The sequence below is a fragment of the Girardinichthys multiradiatus genome, chromosome 1, assembly GCF_021462225.1.
Source record: "Girardinichthys multiradiatus isolate DD_20200921_A chromosome 1, DD_fGirMul_XY1, whole genome shotgun sequence".
Classification (NCBI taxonomy): domain Eukaryota; kingdom Metazoa; phylum Chordata; class Actinopteri; order Cyprinodontiformes; family Goodeidae; genus Girardinichthys; species Girardinichthys multiradiatus.
The window spans coordinates 39,056,927-39,081,521 of NC_061794.1; the positions used below are offsets into that span (position 1 = coordinate 39,056,927).

The 24,595-nt window shown below is 39.7% G+C and overlaps 1 protein-coding gene across 1 annotated transcript; it reads right to left on the reverse strand.

Moving 5' to 3' along the window:
* Positions 1-4,711: 4,711 nt before the first annotated feature.
* LOC124875123 (ras-related protein Rap-1b) lies at positions 4,712-18,259 on the reverse strand. The gene is made up of 9 exons (XM_047376989.1): positions 18,114-18,259; positions 16,036-16,190; positions 13,658-13,745; positions 13,344-13,412; positions 13,165-13,221; positions 12,941-13,081; positions 6,697-6,840; positions 6,405-6,521; positions 4,712-5,443 (listed from the first exon to the last, which is right to left on the reverse strand). The coding sequence occupies exons 3-8, from the start codon at positions 13,712-13,714 to the stop codon at positions 6,435-6,437; spliced, it is 555 nt and encodes a 184-aa protein (XP_047232945.1). The 5' UTR covers positions 13,715-13,745; positions 16,036-16,190; positions 18,114-18,259; the 3' UTR covers positions 4,712-5,443; positions 6,405-6,434.
* Positions 18,260-24,595: the final 6,336 nt, after the last annotated feature.

Consider the following 24,595-nt stretch of genomic DNA (forward strand, 5'->3'; position numbering starts at 1 on the left):
CTGCTGATCAATCAGGGAGTTTAATGCAAATAAATTCAATTTAAAGGCACAAAAACCCGCTGGTCTGGTGTAATGGTATCAGGATTTCACCGCATCAGTAGAGGATCTGTTTAGCATAAGGTCTACATTCACGTAGGACACAGAAATACAGTTTAAAAAGATCTATGCACTATAAAAATTATTTTTGGAGTACATCAAATACTAGCTAATAAACTTTTTAAATGTTTTTGTATGAGTTTTTAGATGTCATATTCAATATTAGTTAAATTCTAAAAACATGCCATTACTTAGACAGCTCAAGCAGGGAGTCAACAGACACACCACTAAGGCAACAATCTGTAATCTGTGAGCTTAAAGTCTACCAGGTAAGAAAATGCTTTATTTTAGTTGGTGTTACTTTTTATTTTTCCCGTGTTTGTGAATAGGTCTATAGATGTCTGTAAACCACATTAATGGGAACCCATTATGCAAAATTAACTTTTTGATCATTTTTATACTTTCATTTGGGTCTCTAATGCTTCTAGTCCAAACGCAAAAAAAAAAGCCCCAAAACCTTCAGCCGTTTTTTTGGGTAAAAATGAATGTTTTATATTTTTTAGAAAATGCAAGGTTTCAAAAGCTGTGTAATTGTGACCTCACGAGTCCCGCCCCTGGCCAGCAACTGAAGCGGAGCTCCACCCACTTGATTTTCACCAGAGGATCACATCTCACTGGGTGGTTTAACCTTACATGGGCTTTACAATGGCTACCACCAAAGGCAGATGTTCTGTTGCGGGCTACAAAGACCCACGTGTTCATCCACGTTCTCCCACCATTGGATAACAGAGATTCGTGGCTTCATTTTATTTTTGAGGGCAATTGTTACATTGCGAATCACTTCACCATGGACTGCTTTGAGAACTTGCATCAGTACACGTCAGGATTTGCAGAAAGACTTAGACTGAAGAGAAATTCAGTCCCTACTGTTCATGGCAAATCTGGAGATGACAGAAATGTAAGTATTTTTTCTTGTGTCTTAAGGGCAGAACATAGTCAGGCATGCTGCTTGCAAAACAAAAAGAAAAGAAGGTGTTGTTAAAGGCCATTAAACCAGACTAGGGACGAAGAAGAGGAATAAACCTCTCAGTGCGAGGCAGAGAGTGGCCGGGACGCTGCAGGTACTCGCGACCAGCTGCTTCGAGCTGTGTGTCACATATAAAACAGTTCTATGTGGAAACCTGCTGAGCAGTTTAAGTATGTAACAAGTATGCATGACCATGTTTAATATGTTTTTGTTTCGTTTTCACGTCAGAAGTGCTGTTTGGGGGCTCGGCCAGATAAATCTAATCTGCATAAAAGTGACATAGCCCTAAAACAGCTCATTCTGAAAGGAACTCAAAAAAGGGGAAACTGAGGAGGTGAAATCTCATTATCTGAGAATGATTTTGTGCAAAACATTTAATTAACATGTTTTGTATAGCCCATAGACAGATGTTTAAACAGAAGTATAATGGGTCACCTTTCTATATGTAAGCCGTATCTTCAAGCATTCTTCCTGAAGGACAAAATAATTACAGGTAGACTGAGCTTGCTTTTAAATATCTGTGTAGGGTGTCAGTTTATTAGGTCTTCAAGCTTTTATCCTGACTTCCTGCTTTTCGCCAGATAAACTGGCGAATAAAATCTCTATTTTAAAAATGCCCATTGGAGATGGAAGGATTGCTATTAATACTTTTGTCTTTGGTTACCATTGTGTTATACATTGTTGCCAGTTCGGCTTTCCAAACATGACATCATCCCTCTACGGCAACTTTCAGCTGCTCTTTCGTTTCCCTTGTGCTTGTCTTATTTCTTTGATGCTTTTTTTTTTTACATATTTAAAAAGAAAAAATACAAAAATCATGATATATGCCCTTACAGAAAATACAGTTTTGCTATATGATGGGGTAGCAGCATCAGAGTAGTGACTTAAAAAAGCTCAAGAATCTAAGAGTCTCTGTTATGGGGACTCCTCTGGAACCTCTGAAGATGATTGTGCAAAGAAGGATTTTTCATAAAATGAAGAACTTTACAGATCACCCTGAGCATCCTCTTCATGAGACTGTTGTACAGCAACAGCTTCTTCAGTCAGAGGCTTCGTCAGATCTGCTGTAAGACAGACTGCTACAGGAGACCCTGCCCACAGCCATCAGCATCTACAACGGCTCTTTAAAGAAACCTGCATAATATGAGCTACAACATTTAATTTCCTTTTGGGATGAATAAAGTAATTTTGAATTTGAAATACAGTTTTATAATTGATAATAAATGAGTTACTTGTCATGAGATACTGCCACATAATTAGGAGATATGTTTTTCTGCACATGGGTTTACATACCACATTTTGGCTAATACATTTAGTGGTGGACTGCACGGTGGCACAGTTGGAGCATCATACAACAACAGTGTCTTCAGTCAGAGGCTTCGTCAGATCTGCTGTAAGACAGACTGCTACAGGAGACCCTGCCGACAGCCATCAGCATCTACAACGGTTCTTTGAAGAAACCTGGATAATACGAGCTACAATAACATTTAATTTCTCTTTAATAAAGTATTTTATTATAATTAATAAAGAAGGTGTCTTGAACCGCTCTTTGTCTGACCCGTCACCTAGAGCCTGTTTGCCATGGCAGACCCTACCAGGGGCATTTAAGCCCCAGACAACATAGCCTCTAGGATCATTCAAGCACTCAAACCCCTCCACCACGTTAAGGTGGCGGTTCAAGGAGGGGCTGGACTCTCTTCTACTCTGGAGTGGCCCACGGGGAGAGGCGGCAGGCTGGGGTGTGTTTGCTTGTTGCCCTCCAGCTCAGCTGTCTCATGTTGGGGTTTACCTCAGTGGATGAGAGGGTAGCATCCCTGCGCCTTCGGGTTGGGGACAGGTCTCTGACTGTGGCGGTTCGCAGCAGAGTGTAAAGCGGCTGGGATGAAGATCAGCTCCTCCAAGTCAGAGGCCATGGTACTTGACCGGAAAAGGGTGGCTTGTCCTCTTCAGGTTGGAGGGGAGTTCCTGCCTCAAGTGGAGGAGTTTAAGTATCTCGGGGTCTTATTCACAAGTGGGGGAAGAATGGAGCGGGAGATCGACAGACGGATCGGTGCGGCTGCCACAGTAATGGGGGCGCTGTGCCGGTCTGTTGTGGTGAAGAGAGAGCTGAGCCGAAAAGCGAAGCTCTCAATTTACCGGTCAGTCTACGTTCCTACCCTCACCTATGGCCATGAACTTTGGGTCTTGTCCGAAAGAAATAGATCCTGGATACAAGCGGCTGAAATGAGCTTCCTCCGTAGGGTGGCCGGGCACTCCCTTAGAGATAGGGTGAGGAGCTCGGCCATCCGGGAGGAGCTCGGAGTAGAGCCGCTGCTCCTCCACATGGAGAGGAGCCAGTTGAGGTGGCTCGGGCATCTATACCGGATGCCTCTTGGACGCCTTCCTCGGGAGGTGTTCCAGGTACGTCCCACCGGGAGGAGGCCCAGGGGAAGCGTAGCCCATTGTTGGTATCCCCTGGAGTAAGCCACCAAAAAAACATACGATCTTTGGAGGGGTCAAGGTAAAGCTTTTAAATACCGGGTCCGCTGCCAAATATGGTAGCGGCAGCATTATGCCCTGGGGCTACTCCGCTGCTGGTGTATAAAGTGGATGGACTAATGAAGACAAAAACATTTTCTACTTTCCTCAATTCAACAACTAGATGGTTGAAACTAGGGCTGAAACAATTAATTAGATTAATTGTGATCAACTGATTATTGAAATAATTGTCAACTAATTTAGCAATTGAATAATCGTTGACTCTAAAACATGGCATTTGATGAAAGAACTGACTCAGAGCAATAATTAGGCACAAATTGTACAGAAAATAAAAACATTTTGCGTTTAAAATGAAAAACCTTCGTCTGTAAATGTGCTCTATCCAGAACTCAAGTGGCATAGCTCTAGCTTCACCTGGTTCAAATTCAGTAAAAAATCTATTAAGCACCTTTTGGTGTCTGATTATTAATCGAACAAATAGTCAACATATTAATTGATTAGCAAAATAATCGTTATTTGCAGCCTTAGCTGAAACTGGGACACAACAGAACAACAATCAAGACTTCAAAACTGGGTATGAAATGGATAAAAGCAAGGTGTACCTAATAAACCATGAGCTTTAGAAAAGCCTGGGTTCAACTGCCCTTAACATTTGTGGACTATGCTTAAAAATCAGGCTGTACCAATTTAGACGAACTCCACCAATTCTGCCGACACAAGGAGACAGAATTGTGCCAGAAGCTTGTTGATGACTACCAAATATAACTGGGTGTGTAGGCAGTAAGTTCAAGTCTTTATGTATAAATTTGAGCCTTTGTGGATTTAATAAATTTATAAATTCAAACGATCTGCTCATTAGCAGCCTAAATTTGATATTTATTTATATCTGATGTTTTTAATACACACACACTGCAAAGGCCTTAGTCGGTTTCGATTCAGCTTTTTACTCCACATCTTCCCTGCTGTCGGGACCGATGTCTGGCTTCCTCTTTTTCTGCCGCTTCCTCCCTCGGTTCAATCCTAATCTGTTGGACCTCCTCTAGAAGGTTTGAGCCAAGTCATTTTTGCCAACAGGAAACACTCCGGTTACACTTTCAAGACTGGCAAACTTCTCTTGAAACAACTGACTAAAACATCAAGGACGAGGACAAAAACCAGAAGGAAAAATAATGAAAATGTACTAAAATTTAATCATTCATAAAAGCTGGAAAATCATCTGTGAAAGGGTAACAAGAAGCAGTATTAGAGGTGGTTTAGTACAATATATTTTCAGCCTCGACACAAATCGGAGCGCACCCATACCCCCATCAGTCTATAAAACACTAATTTCCCTAACTTTATTATGCAAAAATGGAAGTAGAATATATTATGGGAAATATGGAAGGCTTGCAGCTTTCAATATAAAACAAAGTCACTTAGGAGAGATGTTAATACACATCCTTGTAAGTAGGAGTGAGTAAATTATGGACAATGATGCATCTTCATTGACACTGTTAGTGCAGAAATGTACAAGAAGATCAACATTTTTACATGGATTCCTTTACAAATATATTGTCACAATATGCCAAAGGCTGTTGTTACTCATAATAAAACTCTTATTAGTTCCCTTAAAGGGATTAGAATCCACAGTTTCCTCTTTTACTTTGTTATTTCCAGAAGAAAAGACACATCGGAGAAAAAAAAAAAAGAAGAAAAAAAAAACAACATTGTCATCAAGCTTGACAATAGAAGAGAGGTCGATTTTCTTTGCCAGTAAAAAGCAAAACATTTTCTTTAAAGTATGTGCCTTCCTGCTGTTTTGCAAGTGGAGTGGCTTTTTCTGTCAGCCTTTTTCAAAATGCTCTGTAGAGGACTTGGAATGCCGGCACCATCCGCTGGGAAACAGTTAATCATTACGAGTTTCTGCAAGCAAGGAAAAAAAAATAAAAACATCATCAGAGCACGACTTTGTAAATATTCACAACCAATACAGTTCAGGGGTGATCCGGGATCAAGGTTTTCAGGAACGACTGGATCTGTTCAATAAGAAAGGTGATATTCTAACATTTTTCCAGATATTTGTTCATGCAATCTTCACTACACTTCAGCTACACTCAAAAGCTCAGCAGTTGGTTCAGACTTTGTTTTAATGTGAATGTCTAGTAAGGCTAAAGGCCGAGTCTGAACTCGGAGAACAGGTGGAGCTGATAAATCATGTTCAATAATCAGGGCTAGTGGCCAAACAAACAAATAAAACATCTCTGGAAATCTGCAAAGGTTTTTTGACTTTAGAGCAAGAATTATTCCTAAGTTTTAAGGAACATAATAACATGGTAACCAGGAGTGTCTTCAGGCTGATGTTGGGTGTATTTTAGCTTCAGCAGACCTGGTTCATCACCTAAACCTCTAATGAAAACATTTTGGTAATATTACAATTCCCCTGCTATAGTATTGGGTTCAGCAGTAACATTCTACATTTGAGGAAATTGGTTAAATGAAATAATTGATCATTAAATGAAAAGCCGGAACCCTTAACCGGATTTTATTTTTAGAGAATTCGGATTTGTTTGGTTAAACCAACATCAAATGGCCGATCTACATTTCCTTTACTTGATTAGAAACGCATCAGAATAATAAATGGCAAAAAATGTCTCATTTGTTTTCATTATTTCAATTTAACTCCTAAAACTTTCTTTCCCACTTTGTTTTTCAAGTATAAATATATTTTTTGTTACAGGAAGAAGACATTTGCTCCTTCACGATCCATTTATACGACTGCCCTAGTAACTGCTGCATGTTTTAAATGTTCGGTAACAACCTAAAGCTCAGAAATCCCGGAGCCATGCAAACGTCTGGAATAAATTTAGTAAAAACTCCCACTCACCTGGCCTGGAGCAACCGTGGGAGAGCATTTTTAGAGCAGTGTGCAACTTGACTTGTTTTTTGGCTTCTTTACCATCGGCGTTTTCCTGTTGATCTGTCGCACCAGATCATAGAAAATCTACAACACAGAAACTTTTACATACAGTATGTTCGCCAACATGGATGGAGTTAAACTCCAGGAATTAATCATTAACACTTATTTATATAGTACAAACATTAGTAAACATTGGAAAAGCATTACTATCTAAACGGGCATATGCAAAATGCATCCTCTATGTGGATTTAGGACATACCTCATTAACATTGATCTTTGATTTAGCTGAAGTCTCTAAAAAGGCACAGTTGTTCCACTGACGAGCCAGGTTCTGACCCTGCTCCTTGCCAACCACGCGCTCATCCTCCAGGTCACACTTGTTCCCCACCAGGATCATTGGAACCTGATCGATCAGAAGAAATGATCAGACATTTAAGTTATGTAGCAACAGACTGGTTTTCAGGCTTTATGATGATAAGTGAGATCAACAGCGGTAGTTCGTTTCTATGCCCATGACCTCCCGGGTTATAAAAGCAAAGGAAATAACTTAAGCAAAGAAGTAAACTTTACTGCTAAATCAGGGTATAAAAACCCAGCTTTGTAGATTTTATTAAGTCAAGGTTATTTTTTCATCATTTTCAATAAAACAACATTTTTAAAAGAGCTGAAGCAAAACATCCGATGCAGGAGCTTGTAGCTTGTTTGCAATTTTTTTTTACTCTAACATGAAAGCACTGTGGAGAGGTGTGCCCATGTTCTTCTTGTTTTTTTTCTGGTCTGGTGTTTCTGTTCCTAATGGGAGACACACACAGCTACTTTCAGGCAGATGCTGACCTTTTTGGCGTGTAGCCGTCCCACTCAATTGGACCCAAACACAAATTTAATGTAAGACTGAGACGAACTTTACAATTATTGTGATTTTAATGTTTAAATCATGTCCAAGTTTGCTTTCTTGAAAGTTGTTAAATAGTGCGTCCTGTTTGTCTAACCATTACAGTATTTGCAGCATCCGTTCTCCAGGTCTGGACCCAATCCAGTCACATCAAAACAGTGATGAAGCAAGCTAGCTTTAGGGTACAATCTGAGCAAACATCCTCCTGTATAAGTTTCTCTGCAGAGAAGGATGTTCATGTCCAGCGTCCCAAACGCAGGAAGAGAGGATGTGACGTAAGAGCAGCACATTTGTATTGTGGCCGACAGGTGCAAACGTGCATCAAACAGCTAAAAGCGCTGCAAACACAAAACGCACTGCAAACATATAAATGCTAGAGCATTTTTCCTTTGCACTACTTTTGTAACTTGCAGTTGTTGTTTGTGGTTGTATGTTTGCACCTCGTTTAACCGTTTTCACCTGTCGGCCACCGTACATTTGAGTAGAAGACGAAAAACCAAATGAGAGCTCGAATCCGATGACGAAAGAGTTTAAAAATGTCTCGTGGGGCTGCGTGGCGTAGCGGAGAGGTGCAGGCACACAACTACATTTGAACATCAAAGTAGCAACAGAGAACCAGATGAAACGGACTTTCTTCTTCGTGCTTTTTTCCCTCCTCAATCAGCGCAATACTGGAGCAATACTGCCCCCAAAACGATCTGGACTGGACTGTATGACGCAAACGTCATACAGTCCAGTCTACAAATCTCTGTGTAAAAGCAAACCAGGGTAACTGACACTGAATTCTCTCATTCCTACAGATTCCCAGAACAGAACCAGCAGTGAGAATGCACTCTTACTGAAGATTGATTCAGTTCTGAGAACTGGAACTACATCTGCAACTAACTATTATTTTGCTAGTCAATTAATCTGTTGACATTTTTTTTGATCAATCGATTAATATTTGGATTGCAAAAGGTGCTTAATAGGAGATTTTTTACACAGAATTTGAACCAGGCGAAGCTATAAATCTAAGAAACTTGAGGAGTTCTGGATTGAGCATATTGGCAAATAAAGAAGGATTTTCTTCTTAAATGAAAAATTAATATATTTTTGTACAGTTTAGGCTTAATTACTGCTCTAAGTGGGTTGTTCACTCAGCAAATGGCATGTTTTAGATTCTGCATACTTCAGTTAACGATTATGCGATTACTGAATTAGTAGACGATAATTTATATAATTGATTAATCAAGATTAAGCTGGACGGTTAAACCGTCCGGCGCCTCAGGAGGGGGAAGCAGTGCTTCGCCAACAATGTTTATAGTGGAGGTGGGGAGCTGCTGACCTCGACTGAGGACATTATCGGGCGGTGGAAGGAGTACTTCGAGGATCTCCTCAATCCTGCCATCACGCATTCCCTGGTGGAAACAGAGGCTGGGGACTCGGGGTTGGACTCTTTCATCACCCAGGCTGAAGTCACCAAGGTGGTTAAAAAGCTCCGCGGTGGCAAGGCTTCAGGGGTGGATGAGATCCGCCTTAAGTACCTCAAGTCTCTGGATGTTGTTGGGCTGTCATGGTTGACACGCCTCTTCAACATTGTGTGGCGTTCGGGGACAGTGCCTCTGGACTGACAGACTGGGGTGGTGGTCCCCCTCCATAAGAAGGGTGATTGGAGGGTGTGTTCCAACTACAGGGGGATCACACTCCTCAGCCTCCCTGGCAAGGCCTACGCCAGGGTATTGGAGAGGAGAGTCCGGCCGATAGTCAAACCTCGGCTTCAGGAGGAACAGTGTGGTTTTTGTCCCGGCCGTGGAACACTGGACCAGCTCTATACCCTCTACAAGGTACTTGAGGGTTCATGGGAGTTTGCCCAACCGGTTCACATGTGTTTTGTGGACCTGGAGAAGGCATTCGACTGTGTCCCTCGTGATGCCCTGTGGGGGGGGTGCTCCAGGAGTATGGAATTGGGGGCCCTTTACTAGGGGCCATCCAGTCTCTGTACAAGCGGAGCAGGAGTTTGGTTCACATCGCTGGCACTAAGTCGGACCTGTTCCTGGTGAATGTTGGACTCCGGCAGGGCTGCCCTTTGTCACCGGTCCTGTTCATACCTTTTATGGACAGGATTTCTAGATGCAGCCAAGGGCCGGAGGGGGTCTGGTTTGGGGACCAGAGGATTTTGTCTCTTCTTTTTGCAGATGACGTGGTCCTGCTGGCCCCCTCTAGCCACGACCTACAGCATGCGCTGTGGCGGTTCGCAGCCGAGTGTGAAGCGGCTGGGATGAAGATCAGCTCTTCCAAGTCAGAGGCCATGGTACTCGACCGGAAAAGGGTGGCTTGTCCTCTTTACGTTGGAGGGGAGTTCCTGCCTCAAGTGGAGGAGTTTAAGTATCTCGGGGTCTTGTTTACGAGTGAGGGAAGAATGGAGCGGGAGATCGACAGACGGATCGGTGCGACTGCCACAGTAATGGGGGCGCTGTGCCGGTCCGTTGTGGTGAAGAGAGAGCTGAGCCGAAAAGCGAAGCTCTCAATTTACTGGTCTGTCTACGTTCCTACCCTCACCTATGGCCATGAACTTTGGGTCATGACCGAAAGAACGAGATCACGGATACAAGCGGCTGAAATGAGCTTCCTCCGTAGGGTGGCCGGGCACTCCCTTAGAGATAGGGTGAGGAGCTCGGCCATCTGGGAGGGGCTCGGAGTAGAGCCGCTGCTCCTCCACATCGAGAGGAGCCAGTTGAGGTGGCTCGGGCATCTATACCGGATGCCTCTTGGACGCCTTCCTCGGGAGGTGTTCCAGGCACGTCCCACCGGGAGGAGGCCCAGGACACGCTGGAGGGACTATGTCCCTCGGCTGGCCTGGGAACGCCTTGGGCTCCCCCTGGAGGAGCTGGAGGAGGTGTCTGGGGAGAGGGACGTCTAGGCGTCTCTGCTGAGTCTTCTGCCCCCGCGACCCGGTCCCGAATAAGCGGAAGACGACGAGTACGAGATTAAGCTGATTAATTGTTTCAGCCCAAACCGGAACCTTTAGAAAATGATGGTGATTCTTCATAAAATCAACCCAGAGCATCCTCTTCATTGGAGCATCATACAACAACAGTGTCTTCAGTCGCTACAGGAGATCCTTCCTGCCCACGGCCATCAGCACCAACAACTACTCTTTGAAAACACTTGAATATAATATGAGTTACAACAATATTTACTTTCCCTTTAGGATTAATAAAGCATTTTGAATAGAGGAACAGAAAATGAAAACCTTAGAGGATGTGTTGCTACAGCATTATAGAAGCTTGGTCCAGAAACTATGGTAAGGAGGACTGTAAGCTAATTAGCTATCTAACTGCCCAATAATAATGTTCTAAATGCTTCAATTCCAATACTACTGCAGAACATGTCTGATATTGATGAAATGTGTTGTTAATTTTAAGTTTGTACCTGAAGAGCTTTAATTTTACAAGCAATATTTATCTTTGTTTAACCATGTGTACTTTTTAAATTATAAAAATACTTGCATATAACCAACAGATGTTAGAGCTTTACAAAAAAATGTACCTAATCCAAATAAAAAGGAATGATTTTTTCTGTTAAACAGTTGAAATTATATCCATTAAGCATATGACTGATGAATCATGCCATTTCTTGCCCGACCAGCTTGAACTGAGCTACCAGGTGATTTTAAATGGTGCTGTATTTGACACCATATGTATAAGCTCTCTGTAAACTGAAACCTTTAGGACAGACTTTGGCTACTTTAAACAGAAGAGCTAGAGGATTAACCCTTGAAGACAACAGCTTGGAGACTGCAGAGTGTGGGTGTGCATGCGGGCATGGATCCAGCTGTTATCCACACATTTCTGTACTTGCTCTGCTCTGTTCTTAAAAAAAAAAAAAAAAAAAAAAAAGGACGCCTCCCTCTTTGCTCAAACTGAAAGCTAAAACACAAACCATCAAAAGTGATGGTTAGAAAAAAGCAGTAGATACTGCATCCTGGTTCTATTACACCTAATGAACCTGCTGCAGGCAGACCAGCTGAAAAAAACATAGAGAATAGCTGAGGAAAGAAGCTGCAGTCTACTGCATTCTGTCATATATAACTTTTCTCTCAGACTAAAGTTAAGTATGGGTGAAATAACAGCACAGTCAGTTTCCAATTTACACAAGTTAGTTGACAAAATCTTCACTAATTTATGCCAAACTCGCAGTGCGTTAATATTAAAAATGTAGTCCTTTTTAAGGTTTTTGTGGCACTATTGGCCTTTATTCATTAGTACCAGGACAAGGAGGGCAGAGAGAAGGGGAAGACATGCAGCTAATTGCCCAGCGCCGGGAATCGAACCAGAGACAACTGTATTGAGGATGGTAGCCTCTACATATGTTGCACTTGCTCCACCACTGAGCCTTGGAGCGTCCCAAATACTTAATCTTAATCAACACCTTTCAGTGTATTTGTGTTTTATCAAATCTTCACTATGAGAGGGCAAGAGGTAAAAGTCGGGGATTGTATCTTTTTGCAACGCTAACTAAAATTAGGAAGCAAAACAGATCTTCTGGGTCTACTATGATTCTGATTGGCTAATTAATAACCATTACAGCCTACACAGACAGTTCACAGGGAATGAAGTTCAGCCTGTTCACAATGCAGACCTCCCTAATAAGATTTCTACTCAAACATAATTCTGACAGTTGAATGTATTTTGATCGATGAGCCGCATCTGAATGGAAGCTATTTTTTTTTAAAATATAACAACCAGTGAGACAAGCTCCTGAACCTGAACAGAAGGAGAACACACCTGCCGATGACTCACAGGTTATTACTGTCAACATTTGCTTTCCCAAGAAATGCTTTGCTTTATGTCAGGACTGCTGGCAGCTGTTGTTTCTGCCCTACTTTTTATGGGTAGCATTTGTTAACTGAGGCTGATAATAAAGAAAAGTATGCAACATAAAGCTGAGTATTTCTACAATAAAGCTTTTACAGTGCATTATAAACTTGAACACTTCCAGCTCAAAGGTTAGATTGGATTCTTGGTACTTATTTAACTCATTTCCACCATAGAAATGAGATAATGGACCATACTAATGAGCCTCAATTAAGATACAGAGATGCTAGTAAATAAATTAAAATAAATAAAGCTGTTTCTAAACAACCTGTTCTGAATAAATGAAGCATAGATTCAACACAATCCACATCCTTCCTCTACAGCAAAAGATGAAGCAACGAAGACTCAAAGAGGCAGATAGCATCTAACAACACCTCCGATGTTTCCTCCCTGTCACAGAGCTGCTGCCCCCCCTCAGCTTACTTCTACAGCAGTCAGTCTAACAAGGTGGGGGTTGGACCTAAAGACAGAGTCTGTCAGTTTATACAGATGTGTAGATCCAGAAAAATACAAATGTAAGCAGAGCTATTTTGTTACTCAGGCACGCAGGTGATATAACAAGTTATACCAAACTAGTACAACAACATTTACAGGATTTAAAAAGGAAATCTCCAAATCTTTAGTGTATTCAGCAGGTGTTTACCTTTTAAACAAACCACACCTAGTTTAAATAGTGTTCAGAAAGGCTAAGATTAATGTTTGTATACGTACAAAACATTTTTTTGGTGCTCATTTTAAAAATGTGTTGCACTCACATCCTCGGCATCCTTTACTCGCAGGATTTGTTCCCGTAGGTCCTGTAGGTCGTTAAATGTTGACTGTGCTGTAATGGAGAACACCAAAGCAAAGCCTTGCCCGTTCTTCATGTACAGATCCCTCATAGCAGTGAACTGTTCCTGCAGAACAACAGCAGAGGAGAGACGGCATCAGTGACCTGGAAAAACACTTTCATCCAAATGTAGCGTTAGGCCAGACTTACTGTTCCAGCAGTGTCCAGGATTTCCAGCATACATTGCAGCCCATCCACCTCAACTTGCTGTAGTATTAGAAAAGCAGGAGCATTTTTAGGAGATCAAAGGAGCTATTTCTACAGATAATTACAGACTTCTTTGAAGATGATCAGGAGACTTTATGTAGTAATTTTTTTTTACATTATACCTTTCTGTAAGAGTCTTCTATAGTGGGGTCATACTTCTCCACAAAAATTCCTTGCACGAATTGGACCGTCTGGAATCAGGCAAGAAAAAGGAAAAATGTAAACTGCAGTAACAGCACTGAGCTAAATTAATTAGTATTTTAACAAAACGATACTCTCAGCTTTTACTAAAATTTTACATCAGTGTTGATTCAACTCTGTCACTTTTTACAATTTGAATTGTGAATTAACATAAAATTAAATTACTGCTGGATATTTGTAATGATGTCCTTAGTGAGTAAAGACAAAAAATCATGATTTTTCCAGGAATACTTACCAGCGCAGATTTTCCCACACCTCCTGATCCAAGCACAACTAGCTTGTACTCACGCATGGTGGGCGACTTCACTGGACAGCACAAGAGTCTGTGAAAAGATAGAGTTAAAGAGAGATTCAGAGACAAACAGTTCCGCTGTTCTGGTTCATTTATGCAAAAACAATTTCTCTAAACTGGAAATAAATGTAAAAAACTCAAAATATATACATTTTAAAATAATTTATAAAACTATTTACTATTAACTGTTGCTCATAGATCCCTCCACATTTGTTTTCAGGTGACTGCACAGATTTTTCATGTTGCTAAGTGATGCAGACACCACAAAGTAGCAAACTCAAATGTAAAATCCTTTGCATGCTGTTTAAATGTTATATTTATATTCTGACTCATTTTTCTTTCACTTCCTCCTCCAGTTTCTTACACCAGCAGCTGAAATCTAAACAAGTTCGTTTATAAGTTTAGCTTCTCTTGCTAGCAGAGGTTAGCTCTGTTAAAGTGATGATTATTTGTGAATATCAAACAATTAGGATCTAAACTATAGTCTGGTTGATGTGGAGCATAAAGTTTAGAGGCCCAGACATAAATTCATGCTGATAATAATGTTTATGTCATAGAAAGATCTTTCAGGAGGAGCAAGACCTCAGAGTATCATTTAGACTGCTGTAATCAACAGTGCACTCCAGGACATAATTCAACTAGCCTTGTCTCGGCCACTTTTTACTTGCTGATTATATAAATAAAAGGACACTGTTGTAAATCACTGCAAAATGTTCTAGTATTATATATTTTTGGCAGTTATGAAGAGTTATGCACAGTACCTACAATCTCACCCTAAAGTTCAAGCCCTTGTTAAGTGTTCCAGTTTCACAAATAGCATCATCTCATTACAATACAGAAGAAAAAGGTCACAGTGAATAACCCATCAACTGCTTCATCAGCCTGACACACATCAGACAGCCTATATGGCCTAGAAATAATATGGCACAAAGAGAAGCTGTCACTGGCATTTTCCGATGAAGATAGGAATGTTATTTGGAAATGAATAGTAATTATCCAAGGATTTAGGACACTCCAAGTACATTAAAATGTTAAATCTTCTGCATAATCTTGAAAATTAACTGTACAAGTGTGATTAGTATATATAATAAAAACTGAATGATAAAACCATGAAATTGGCAGATTCCAGAAGTCTGACTCTTTTAGACAAATTTCACAGTTAAGCATCAACTGGGTACTGGCACAAATAAAGCGGCAGTGGGCTATGTTCCACCTTGATGGTATGCACTGAAATATTCTGTTGCAGGTTTAAAAATGTGGTGGTTTTTTAGCAAGTTGACCCAGCAGGTGGCCAGTAAAATGTTCTGAATTTATATTTTCAGCTTTTTCTGTTTTTACACCTACATAAGACGTGCACATGATGCCACAATACAGCAGAGAGATTACTGAACAAAATGTTTTCGTAAAAAAACTGGGAGATAATTTTAGTTTAACTGCACGGACTTTAGCAGAAACAACGGTATATGTATAAAGATCTGCCTTACTTCTCTTAAGTAGTTATGACAGTTCTTTCACAAATGTAATTTAATTTTATCATTTAGTTAACTGACAATAAGCATATACACAATACCAAGATGCGGGAGATTTGATCTTGAGACCTAATTTTGAATTTAAAATAAACCTTAAATGTACATTTCTACATCAAATCGGTTTTATATTTAAAATGTCAAAGTGGGGGTGAGATGTACAGTAAAATCGCATTTAAAAACCTCTGAATGCACTAATTATGCTTTGTCTGTGCAACCTTTGTCAAATGCTGTGACAAACACAAAACCCACTCTGTCGCAATCGGCCAGCATTAGCAATTCTAAATACGATGTATGAAGCACCACAGTGAGAGACAGGCACACAGGGCACTTCACAAAGAGCTATTGTGATGACCCTCATCTACTTAACTACACCACGACAGAAAACGGAGATCAGAGAGCGTACGCATGACCAACACAACTGAAATTGTCACAAAAATGAGGAAGAGGTGCACCAAAAGATAACGAGAGTACATGGCTGATAAAGTTGCAAGTGCTCTTGCTCTTAAAATATAAATTTATGTGGGTGTCACAAACTTGCTTTTAAGTCTTCACATCAGATAAGTAGCTGAAATCTTCCCCTAATTATAAAAGAGCCAGGACTGGCTGGCGGTTTTCACCAAGCCTGCTCTTAGTTTTCATAATAAAGGGTCTCTATGTTCATGCCAACAGTTAATGAATAATTTAATTCCAGAGTTTGATAAAGATAATCAATTTACAAATGAACAAAGGCTTTTACTAAACTGCATTATCCACCACCAATCTGATTTATTCTAATAAGGCTGTTTCATGTACCTTGTACACAGTTGTAATGACAGAAACTCCCTCTACATCTGGGGAGGGGGGGGCCTGTTGGATCCTCAGGCTCACTGATGTCCACCAGTCTCCAAGGCGATGAGATGTAGCAAAGAGCCAAAGAGCAAGGCTGAACAAATCTGTTCAAATAGATCCTAAAGAGAAAAAAAAACAGGGGCAGAGAACATTCTGCCTGTTAACAGAAAGGCATTTCCTTCCAATTTAAACATTATAGTTAAAAACTGAAATTAAGATACAAATTTCCAATTTTAGATGGAATCTGGATGTACCACGGAATAATTAAACTTGTCCTCATATGTTAAAATCAATTAATGTTTGATATGTAGGTAAATGGAAACATTCATTAACAGACTATTGGGCTGCTTTTAAAAATTCTAGTTTTCTTTGGACCATTACTAAAAGCCCTGGCAAATAGGAATAATAAAAAATAACAAATATTCTGGGTCTGTTTATACTGTCATAAGAAATTCTCAACAAAGCAACCCGTAACAAATAAAAAGCTGTTTTTTAAGGGGGTGGCGCAGTTGGTATTGTAACAAATCAAGGGATTGGAGCAAAAACGGCAGCTGCAGACCATTGTTACACAACTACAATAAGATTGTTTACCAGTATTAACTGTAAAAACCTCAATATATATTTTTCTGTTAATAAGTCATTGCTAGATTAACAGAAAGTTGTGCTTTTGGCCTTTAAATTTTCTTGTAATGTTCATAAATCACCAGATTTTACCTTTAACTTAAAAACAATGGTACTGTGTTTAGCTTTATAATAAAATGTTAATAAAAAAAAAAACAATATTTGAGAAATAGTTTACATCATAAAATTATAGATGAAAAATTTGGTGCACATTAATTTGTTTTAGGTTGGCTTATTATTAATTTACCCAGATATATGATGTAACTTTATATCACAAACCTCAAGAGTTCTCAGATAACTAAAGCTGTCTGACACATACATAATAATAATAAAGGCTGATCTGAATCATTAATAACAAAGGTATTCATTTTCACCCCACTGTGGCAAACCAGGAGACAACATTTTCAGCTCAGAGAAAGTATCATGTGTCAGCGCCAGAGGACGGAGGGAGGGGGCACTGGATTTTAACTTGACTGAAATGATCAAATATACCTCTAGTCTGGACGTCTTAAAAGAATTTATTTAAACCTCTTCATTTATAAGTTCGGCTTAAAACATACCAGAAGTTTGGGCAGCTAACGTTTAAAGTTACTGAAATTAACTACTGACATCTTGTACCGTAGTTGGTTTCGAAAGGAAGGGTGTGGCTATTAGTTTCAAAAACCCAACACTGAGACACCGTTTAACAACCCCTAGCTCACAGGAACAAAAACAAACACGCACTAAAGCGTGATTTATCACAAAATCTGAGACAATGTAGACAGAAACTACAAGTAGCTAGCCAGGAAAAACTTTGACAACTTATTTACTAGCATTTAGTTAGCACACGGAGGTAAATGCTAACCAAAGCCGTTGATTGGTAGCCTTGAAAATATCTAATATAGCAAACAGCACTCAAGGTGGTAACTAACTTTAGCCTGACCCCCCAAACACAGTGAATATCTCAGTTTTAGTTTAGCGGTGACTTGACTCGCAGTTTAGGCTCCAGCAAGGTTCACTCCACTTTTTAGCTAAAACGGAGTGCTAACTAGCTAGCCAGTTAGCATCAGTCTCTACTCTGAAACTATCGGCTTTTTACAAAAGTTTAAGCCCTACGTCTTGGCTGTGTAGAGCATCGATACGCGGATAAACCACCACAAGCGTGAATACCGATAGGTTATAATTAAATGTTGTCACTTAAACCGAAAGGATGTTCGCGTCGAGAACCCGTCAGTTACTCACTAGCTCTGCTGTTAGCAGGTCATCTAAGTTAGCCGAGTTAAGCTATGTTACCACTAAGCAGATAAAAATCCTAAAGAACGAAAGCTCAGCAACAAACAAATGCTCACGCAATAATTACTAATCTAACAAAGACACACATTGTATAATTAGCCGTGAAATTACATTTTTTTACAGATGTACGAGCTTTTTAAGGGACTCACCGTGTTCCGCTATGTGTGTGTGTTAAATCGCACTGGATATGCGGAGAGCTCCGGCTGTGGCCACTGATTGGAGCAGAAGCAGCCAATCAGAGCGATCCAAGTACGATTAGAAATGAATATTCCGGACTTCAAATTGTAGAAACTGCAGAGCCTTGCAAAAGTAATCAGACCCCTGGAACCTTCATACATTTGAACGCGATACAACCACAAACTTTGCTGTATTTTATTGGGATATTATATGAAATCTTAACTTTAGACAAAGCAAATGTGCAAAAAACGCCAGTTAGCTTTTTTCCTGTTTCCTCAGAATGGCATGACATGACATAGTTTCTAAACTATATGATTTTTTTTTTCTTTATTTTCTAAAAATGTGTTTAAATTGTCTTTTTTTTTTTTTTTTTTTTAAAGAATGGCTTTTTTTCTCTGTTCTAAAACCTGACATTAGATGTTCTTTGACCAAAAAAGAAAAAAAAAAAAACAACCAGAAACTTAATGTAGAAGGTGATCTTAAAACTCCAAAATGGCATGCAGGTGTTGAGGCTCTGGACAAATATTATTTAGAAGGAGCGAGGGGAACAATAGCTCTTTGGATTGTAAATATTGCTGGTTCCTGACCTAAACTGAGAGGCAGAGAAAGGAAAGCATTAATCATACAGCCAAGAGGCCTGTGGTAACTCTGGAGGAGCAGCAGATATCCACAGCTTAGGTGGGGAAATCTGTTGACATGACAACTATTAGTCACGCACTCCACTCATGGAAGAAAGCCACAAGAAATCCTGTTAGCCACAAGCTATGTAGGAGAGAAAGATAAGAGAAGGTGCTCTGAGGTCTTCTCCTAGTGTGAAGTGGTGGAAAACCTCAAAAAGGTTAGGTATCCTGAAATGCCCAAACCTCACAGACTTGTTTTGATGTGGATAAGTAGTCACACTGTCCCAGTCTCCTTTGAATGAAGTAGCTCCTCACTTTATCTCTAAGCTAATTCCAGCTGGTCATATCTGGGATCCAGTTCTTCAATTCACAATCCATGTCTCCCCCCCTTTTTCCAGTTGGGGACATTGGACTTTGAGGCCTTGGCTCTTGTTTTCTGTTATGCTTATGCCTGTTTTATGACAGGTCTTTAATTTGATTTTGGGTTAAACATTGTCTTGCTTTTAAGGGTCCAAGTTTGTCACGTTTTGCAATGCTTGCTTGTCTTTTCAAAAACAACATTTCCATGGTTCTAGATGCTGAACCATGGAAATGGTCCTTGTGGTTTGTAATTCCAGAGTCTATCTGTAATGTATCTGTGTCACATCATCAGTAGAGATTTCCTTTTCAATGCTCTTCCACTGTTCTCTACAGTGATTGTGTTTGGTCTATTTACTGAATGGATTAGATGAGTTAGCCTTGAAGTATTTCTTTCTTATTACACTGACTAAATATGGAAGTCGTGTTTATCACTGAGGCTGCTCATATTCTTATGACTTATTAGAGCGGGGCATTATTAAATGCTCTGCAGAGGGAGTGTTGCCATGATTTCAAAACAAAGTGTTCCTGCCTTTATTTAATCAGACAACAACAATCTTGCAACAGCTCCAGTCATTAACCAGACATATTGATCATACCAAGTACATTACCAAATTTATACTTTTAGTAACTAGATTTGCTTTCACTTGACCTTCACCTAAATCATCCGCTGGAGAGTTGAAACTTTGATAAAGTTTGGTTTTCCAACAGGACAACCAGTCCAAACACACACCAGAACCCTAAGCCCTAACATTAAACCTTTTCAGTGATCTCCTCAAAACCCTGAACTGAACCCAATTGAAAATTTGTGGAATATGCTTAAAGGCCAGGTCTGCACCAGGAAACGAAGCAGCTTAACTCTTTAGGAGCACAAGAAATAATTATAATTGAAATGTTACTGTTTGTTAGATGCTTTTAACAAAACAAAGCAAAAAACATTGAAACATCAATAAGTTTTCCCTTTCTTACTGATTAAATCTTCTTTCAATCATGTAAGCAATTCGTGTTTTATACATTGTATCATAGTTGATACAGTGCAATGGCAAAATAATTTCCCCCATACAGATTTCTTATTGTCTTATTTACAATTTCAGGCAAAGATAACCTGAGAAAATACAAAAAGCATAATTCAGAAGATGTTTTGATTTATTAAGGGGAAAAAACTCACCAAGCCAACGAGATCTTATGTGAAAAATGTATTTCCCCCTAAACCTAATAATAGGTTGTGCCATCCTCAGCAACAAGAAGTGCCATCAAGCGTGTACGATAACTGTCAGTGAGTCTTTTACGCCACTTTGGAGGAATTTCGGCCTTGCATCTCAAATGGATTTAAGTCTATACCTTTACTGGGTAACTACAAAAAAATGTACTCAGCTTTTCTGACTTGATGATGCGCTTCGGTTCATTGTCCTGCTGCATAAAATCATGAACTGACATTGTCCTTCAGGACTTTCTGCTCGAGAGGAGAATTCATGTTTCAATCAGTTAAAGCACATTTTCCACTTCCTGGAGCAGCAAAGCAATCCTAGACTATCGCGCTACCAAGCGCCATGTTTTACTGTCCGTATTATGAGCTTTTTCTGAAAGGCTGTTTTGATTTTTACACCATATGTGACTGGATGCACACCTTGCAAAAAAAATCCCATTTTGTCTCATCAGTCCTTAGAATATTATCCCAAAGGTTTTGGGGATCATCAATATTTGTTTGGGCAAATTTGAGATGGGTCTTTGTGTTCTTGTTGGTCACCAGTGGTATTGGCCTTGGAACCCTCCCATGGATGCCATATTTTTCCAGTCTCTTTCTTATTGTGAAATCATGACCTCTGACCTTAACTGAGGCAAGTAAGGCCTGTAGTGCTTTAGAAGTTCTCTGTCTTTCTATATTTTCCTGGAGGAGTTATTGATGTGTTCTTGCAGTAATTTTGGTAGGACAGCCACTCCTGGAATGGTTCACCACTGTTCCATGTTTCCTCCATTTATGGATAACTGTGCCTCACTGGAGTACCAGAACCTTGAACCTTGATATGTCAGTGAATTTGTTTCTCATTTGCTCATGAATTTCTTTAGACTGAGGCATAACATGTTGCTTTTTAAAGATCTTTTAGCCTACTTCATGCTGTCAGACAGGTTCTATTGAAGTGATTTTTCCTTTTTCTAGAAAACAAGCAGTAATCAGGCCAAGGTATGGCAACGTTGACAACAGTTCATTCGGCCACTGAAGTACACCACAAAACATCCCAGAAGCTTTTTCTGCCAGTGGCTTTTAATCTGTATTATTGGCTTGTTGTTGTGTCTTTTTCTTACTACAATATCACTAGAAATGTAAACGTGCAACATCTTTATTTAAAACTGTTTCTTTTTTAGATCTGAGGCCATAATATGCATTCTACGCATTTCTATTACCTTTTCACTATTTTACAGGTATTTTCATGTAATATTTTTTTAGTGATTATTCAACACAATCATTTTCTTATGTTTTAAACTTTTTTTATGTTTACATTTGCCTAGTGTTTTTAATTTGGTATTAAGGATGTGAATATGATGCAAAAGTATTCGTACCCCACTGTAAAAATACCTTTCACTGCAAGTCTTTTGTAATATGTCCTTCCCAGCTGTGCACAAGTAGACGTGGGTAAAGAGCCTGAACACAAATACACTTTTCCAATTTTTATTGGCAGAAATGTTTGAAAACCACCTATCATTTTCCTTCCACTTAACAAGTACAGTGGCTCATAAATGTGTAAACATTCCTGTTAAAATCTCAGGTTTTTCTGATGAGAGACAATACATTATTCTTAATCTTTTCATTTATTATATGACGTTTGTCCTTTAAAAATAAACTGAAAATCAACAACAAATCTGTAGGATTCTCGGTTGAAGTTCGTTAGCAGATTCTGACTTGGCCAGATTTTTACGGTCTCACTGTGGTTCTGAATACAAACCTCCTTCTTTATCGTCATTTCTCTGACTGAAAACTGAAGGTTAGGGGCCAGAATTAATGGTATTTAAAGCTGTTCATAATTTTTTCCAATTTTCACTAAAACCTCTGCTCCATCTGAAGTAACTCCACAGAATTATGCTGCCACCACCATGTTTCACTGTTCATGTGTTGTTCTCTTGGTGATGCCCAGTACTGCTTTTGTGCCAAACAATCCTTCTGGGATAGTATCTCCCGCAAAAGTCCAGTTTAATCAGAAAAAAAACACATGCTTCCACAAAGTTTTTGGAGATTGTAGCGAGGCCTGGAAAGTTTTTAAGGAATAAAAGGGTTTTGTATGGAGAATACAGGAGAGTGTTTTCCCATATAGAAAACAAGCAGTCCTTGTTGGAAATTACTGTAAATCCTTCAGTGATGCTGTTATCTCTCTCTTTAGAGCTACCGTATGCACTTCATTGTGTTGATCTACCACAATAAATCTAATTTGAAACAGATTGAAACTAAGAAGTGTAACATGTTACAATGTTGACAAAAATTCAAGGGATTTGAATAGATTTGCCAAGCATTGTGCAGATTAATATAATATGCTTAACAGCATGTAACATTTTCTTTTAGATTCAATTCAGTTCAGTTTTATTTATACAGCACCAATTCACAACATATGCGGTCTCAAGTCACTTCACAAAGTCAATTCAGTTGAATCATACAGATTTCAAGTCAGGTTCATACATTCCAATTAATCCTAACCATTGAACAGTGCAGTCAGATTCAGTTCTTTATTCAAATTGGATAAAGAGTTTTTCTATCTAAGGAAACCCAGCAGATTCCATCCAGTCAGTGACTTGCAGCATTCACTCCTCCTGGATGAGCATGTAGAGACAGTGGACAGTCACTGACGTTGACTTTGCAGCAATCCCTCATACTGAGCATGCATGTAGTGACAGTGGAGAGGAAAAACTCCCTTTTAACAGGAAGAAACCTCCAGCAGAACCAGGCTCAGTGTGAGCGGCCATCTGCCACGACCGACTGGGGGTTTGAGAGAACAGAGCAGAGACACAAAGAGAACAAAGAAGCACTGATCCAGGAGTACTTTCTATGGGAAGGAAAAGTAAATGTTAATGGATGTAGCTCCTTTAGTCGTTTCACCAAGAAAGAAAGAACAGATAAACTCTGAGCCAGTTTTCAAGGTTAGAATATGAGAGAAAGCACATACAGTTAGTCACAATAAAAGCTCAGTCAATAGCCATGTCTAGGAGAAAAATAGGGTTAAACACTGAATGACAGGGCCATGTGGATGATTGGTTGAGGGTGAGCATTAAGTTGTTGCTAGCAGAAGCTCGGACGATGCCCCTCTCCAGAAAGGTGTCACAGGTAGATACAAAGTCAAGCCAGGTGTAGCTTCTAGGAAGAAAAAAGAAAGAAAACAATGTTAAAAGCTGAAATAACAGCAAATAATGCAAAATTGGAGATTAGTGTGAGAATGTAGCGAAGAGAGTGAAAGTGGTCATTATGTCCTCCAGCAGCCTAAGCCTGTAGCAGCATAACTACACAGATAGCTCAGGATAATGTAAGCCACTCTAACTATAAGGAGAGGAGCCTGATAACTAAAGGATCTGCCTCCCATTCTACTTCTAGAGACTCTAGGAACCACCAGTAAACCTGCAGTCTGAGAACAAAGTGCTCTGTTAGGAACATATGGAACAATCAGATCTCTGAAGTATGATGGAGCTAGATCATTAAGGACTTTATATGTGAGGAGGAGAATTTTAAATTCTGTTCTTGATTTAACAGGGAGCCAATGAAGGGAAGCTAAAATAGGAGAAATATGATCTCTCTTTTTAATTTTCATCAGAACTCTTGCTGCAGCATTTTGAATCAGCTGAAGGCTTTTAACTGCATTTTGTGGACATCCTGATAGTAACGAATTACAATAGTCCAGTCTTGAAGTAACAAATGCATGGACTACTTTTTCAGCGTCACTCCTGGACAGGATATTTCTAATTTTGGCAATGTTCCGGAGGTGAAAGAAGGAAATCCTAGAAACCTGCTTAATATGGGATTTAAATGACATGTCCTGGTCAAAAATAACAAAAGTCCTCCAAGTTTTTATATCTTCAAGACATGCTTGTAGTCTATCTAACTGGTTGGGCTCATCAGGATTTATGGATAAGTAAAGCTGAGTATCATCAGCGTAACAGTGAAAATTTATCCCATGCTGCCTAATAATTTGACCTATTGGAAGCATATATATAGTAAAGAGAATTGGCCCAAGTACTGAACCCTGTGGTACTCCACAATTAACCCTGGAGTTTAAAGATGATTTATCACTTACATGAACAAACTGGAATCTGTCAGACAGATAAGATTTAAACCAGCTTAGCGCTGTTCCCCTGATCCCTACAGCATATTCCAGCCTTTCTAAGAGAATATTGTGATCGACTGTATCAAATGCAGCACTGAGATCTAACAGAACCAGAACAGACACAAGTCCATTATCTGAGGCCATAAGAATATCATTAGTGACTTTCAGCAGAGCTGT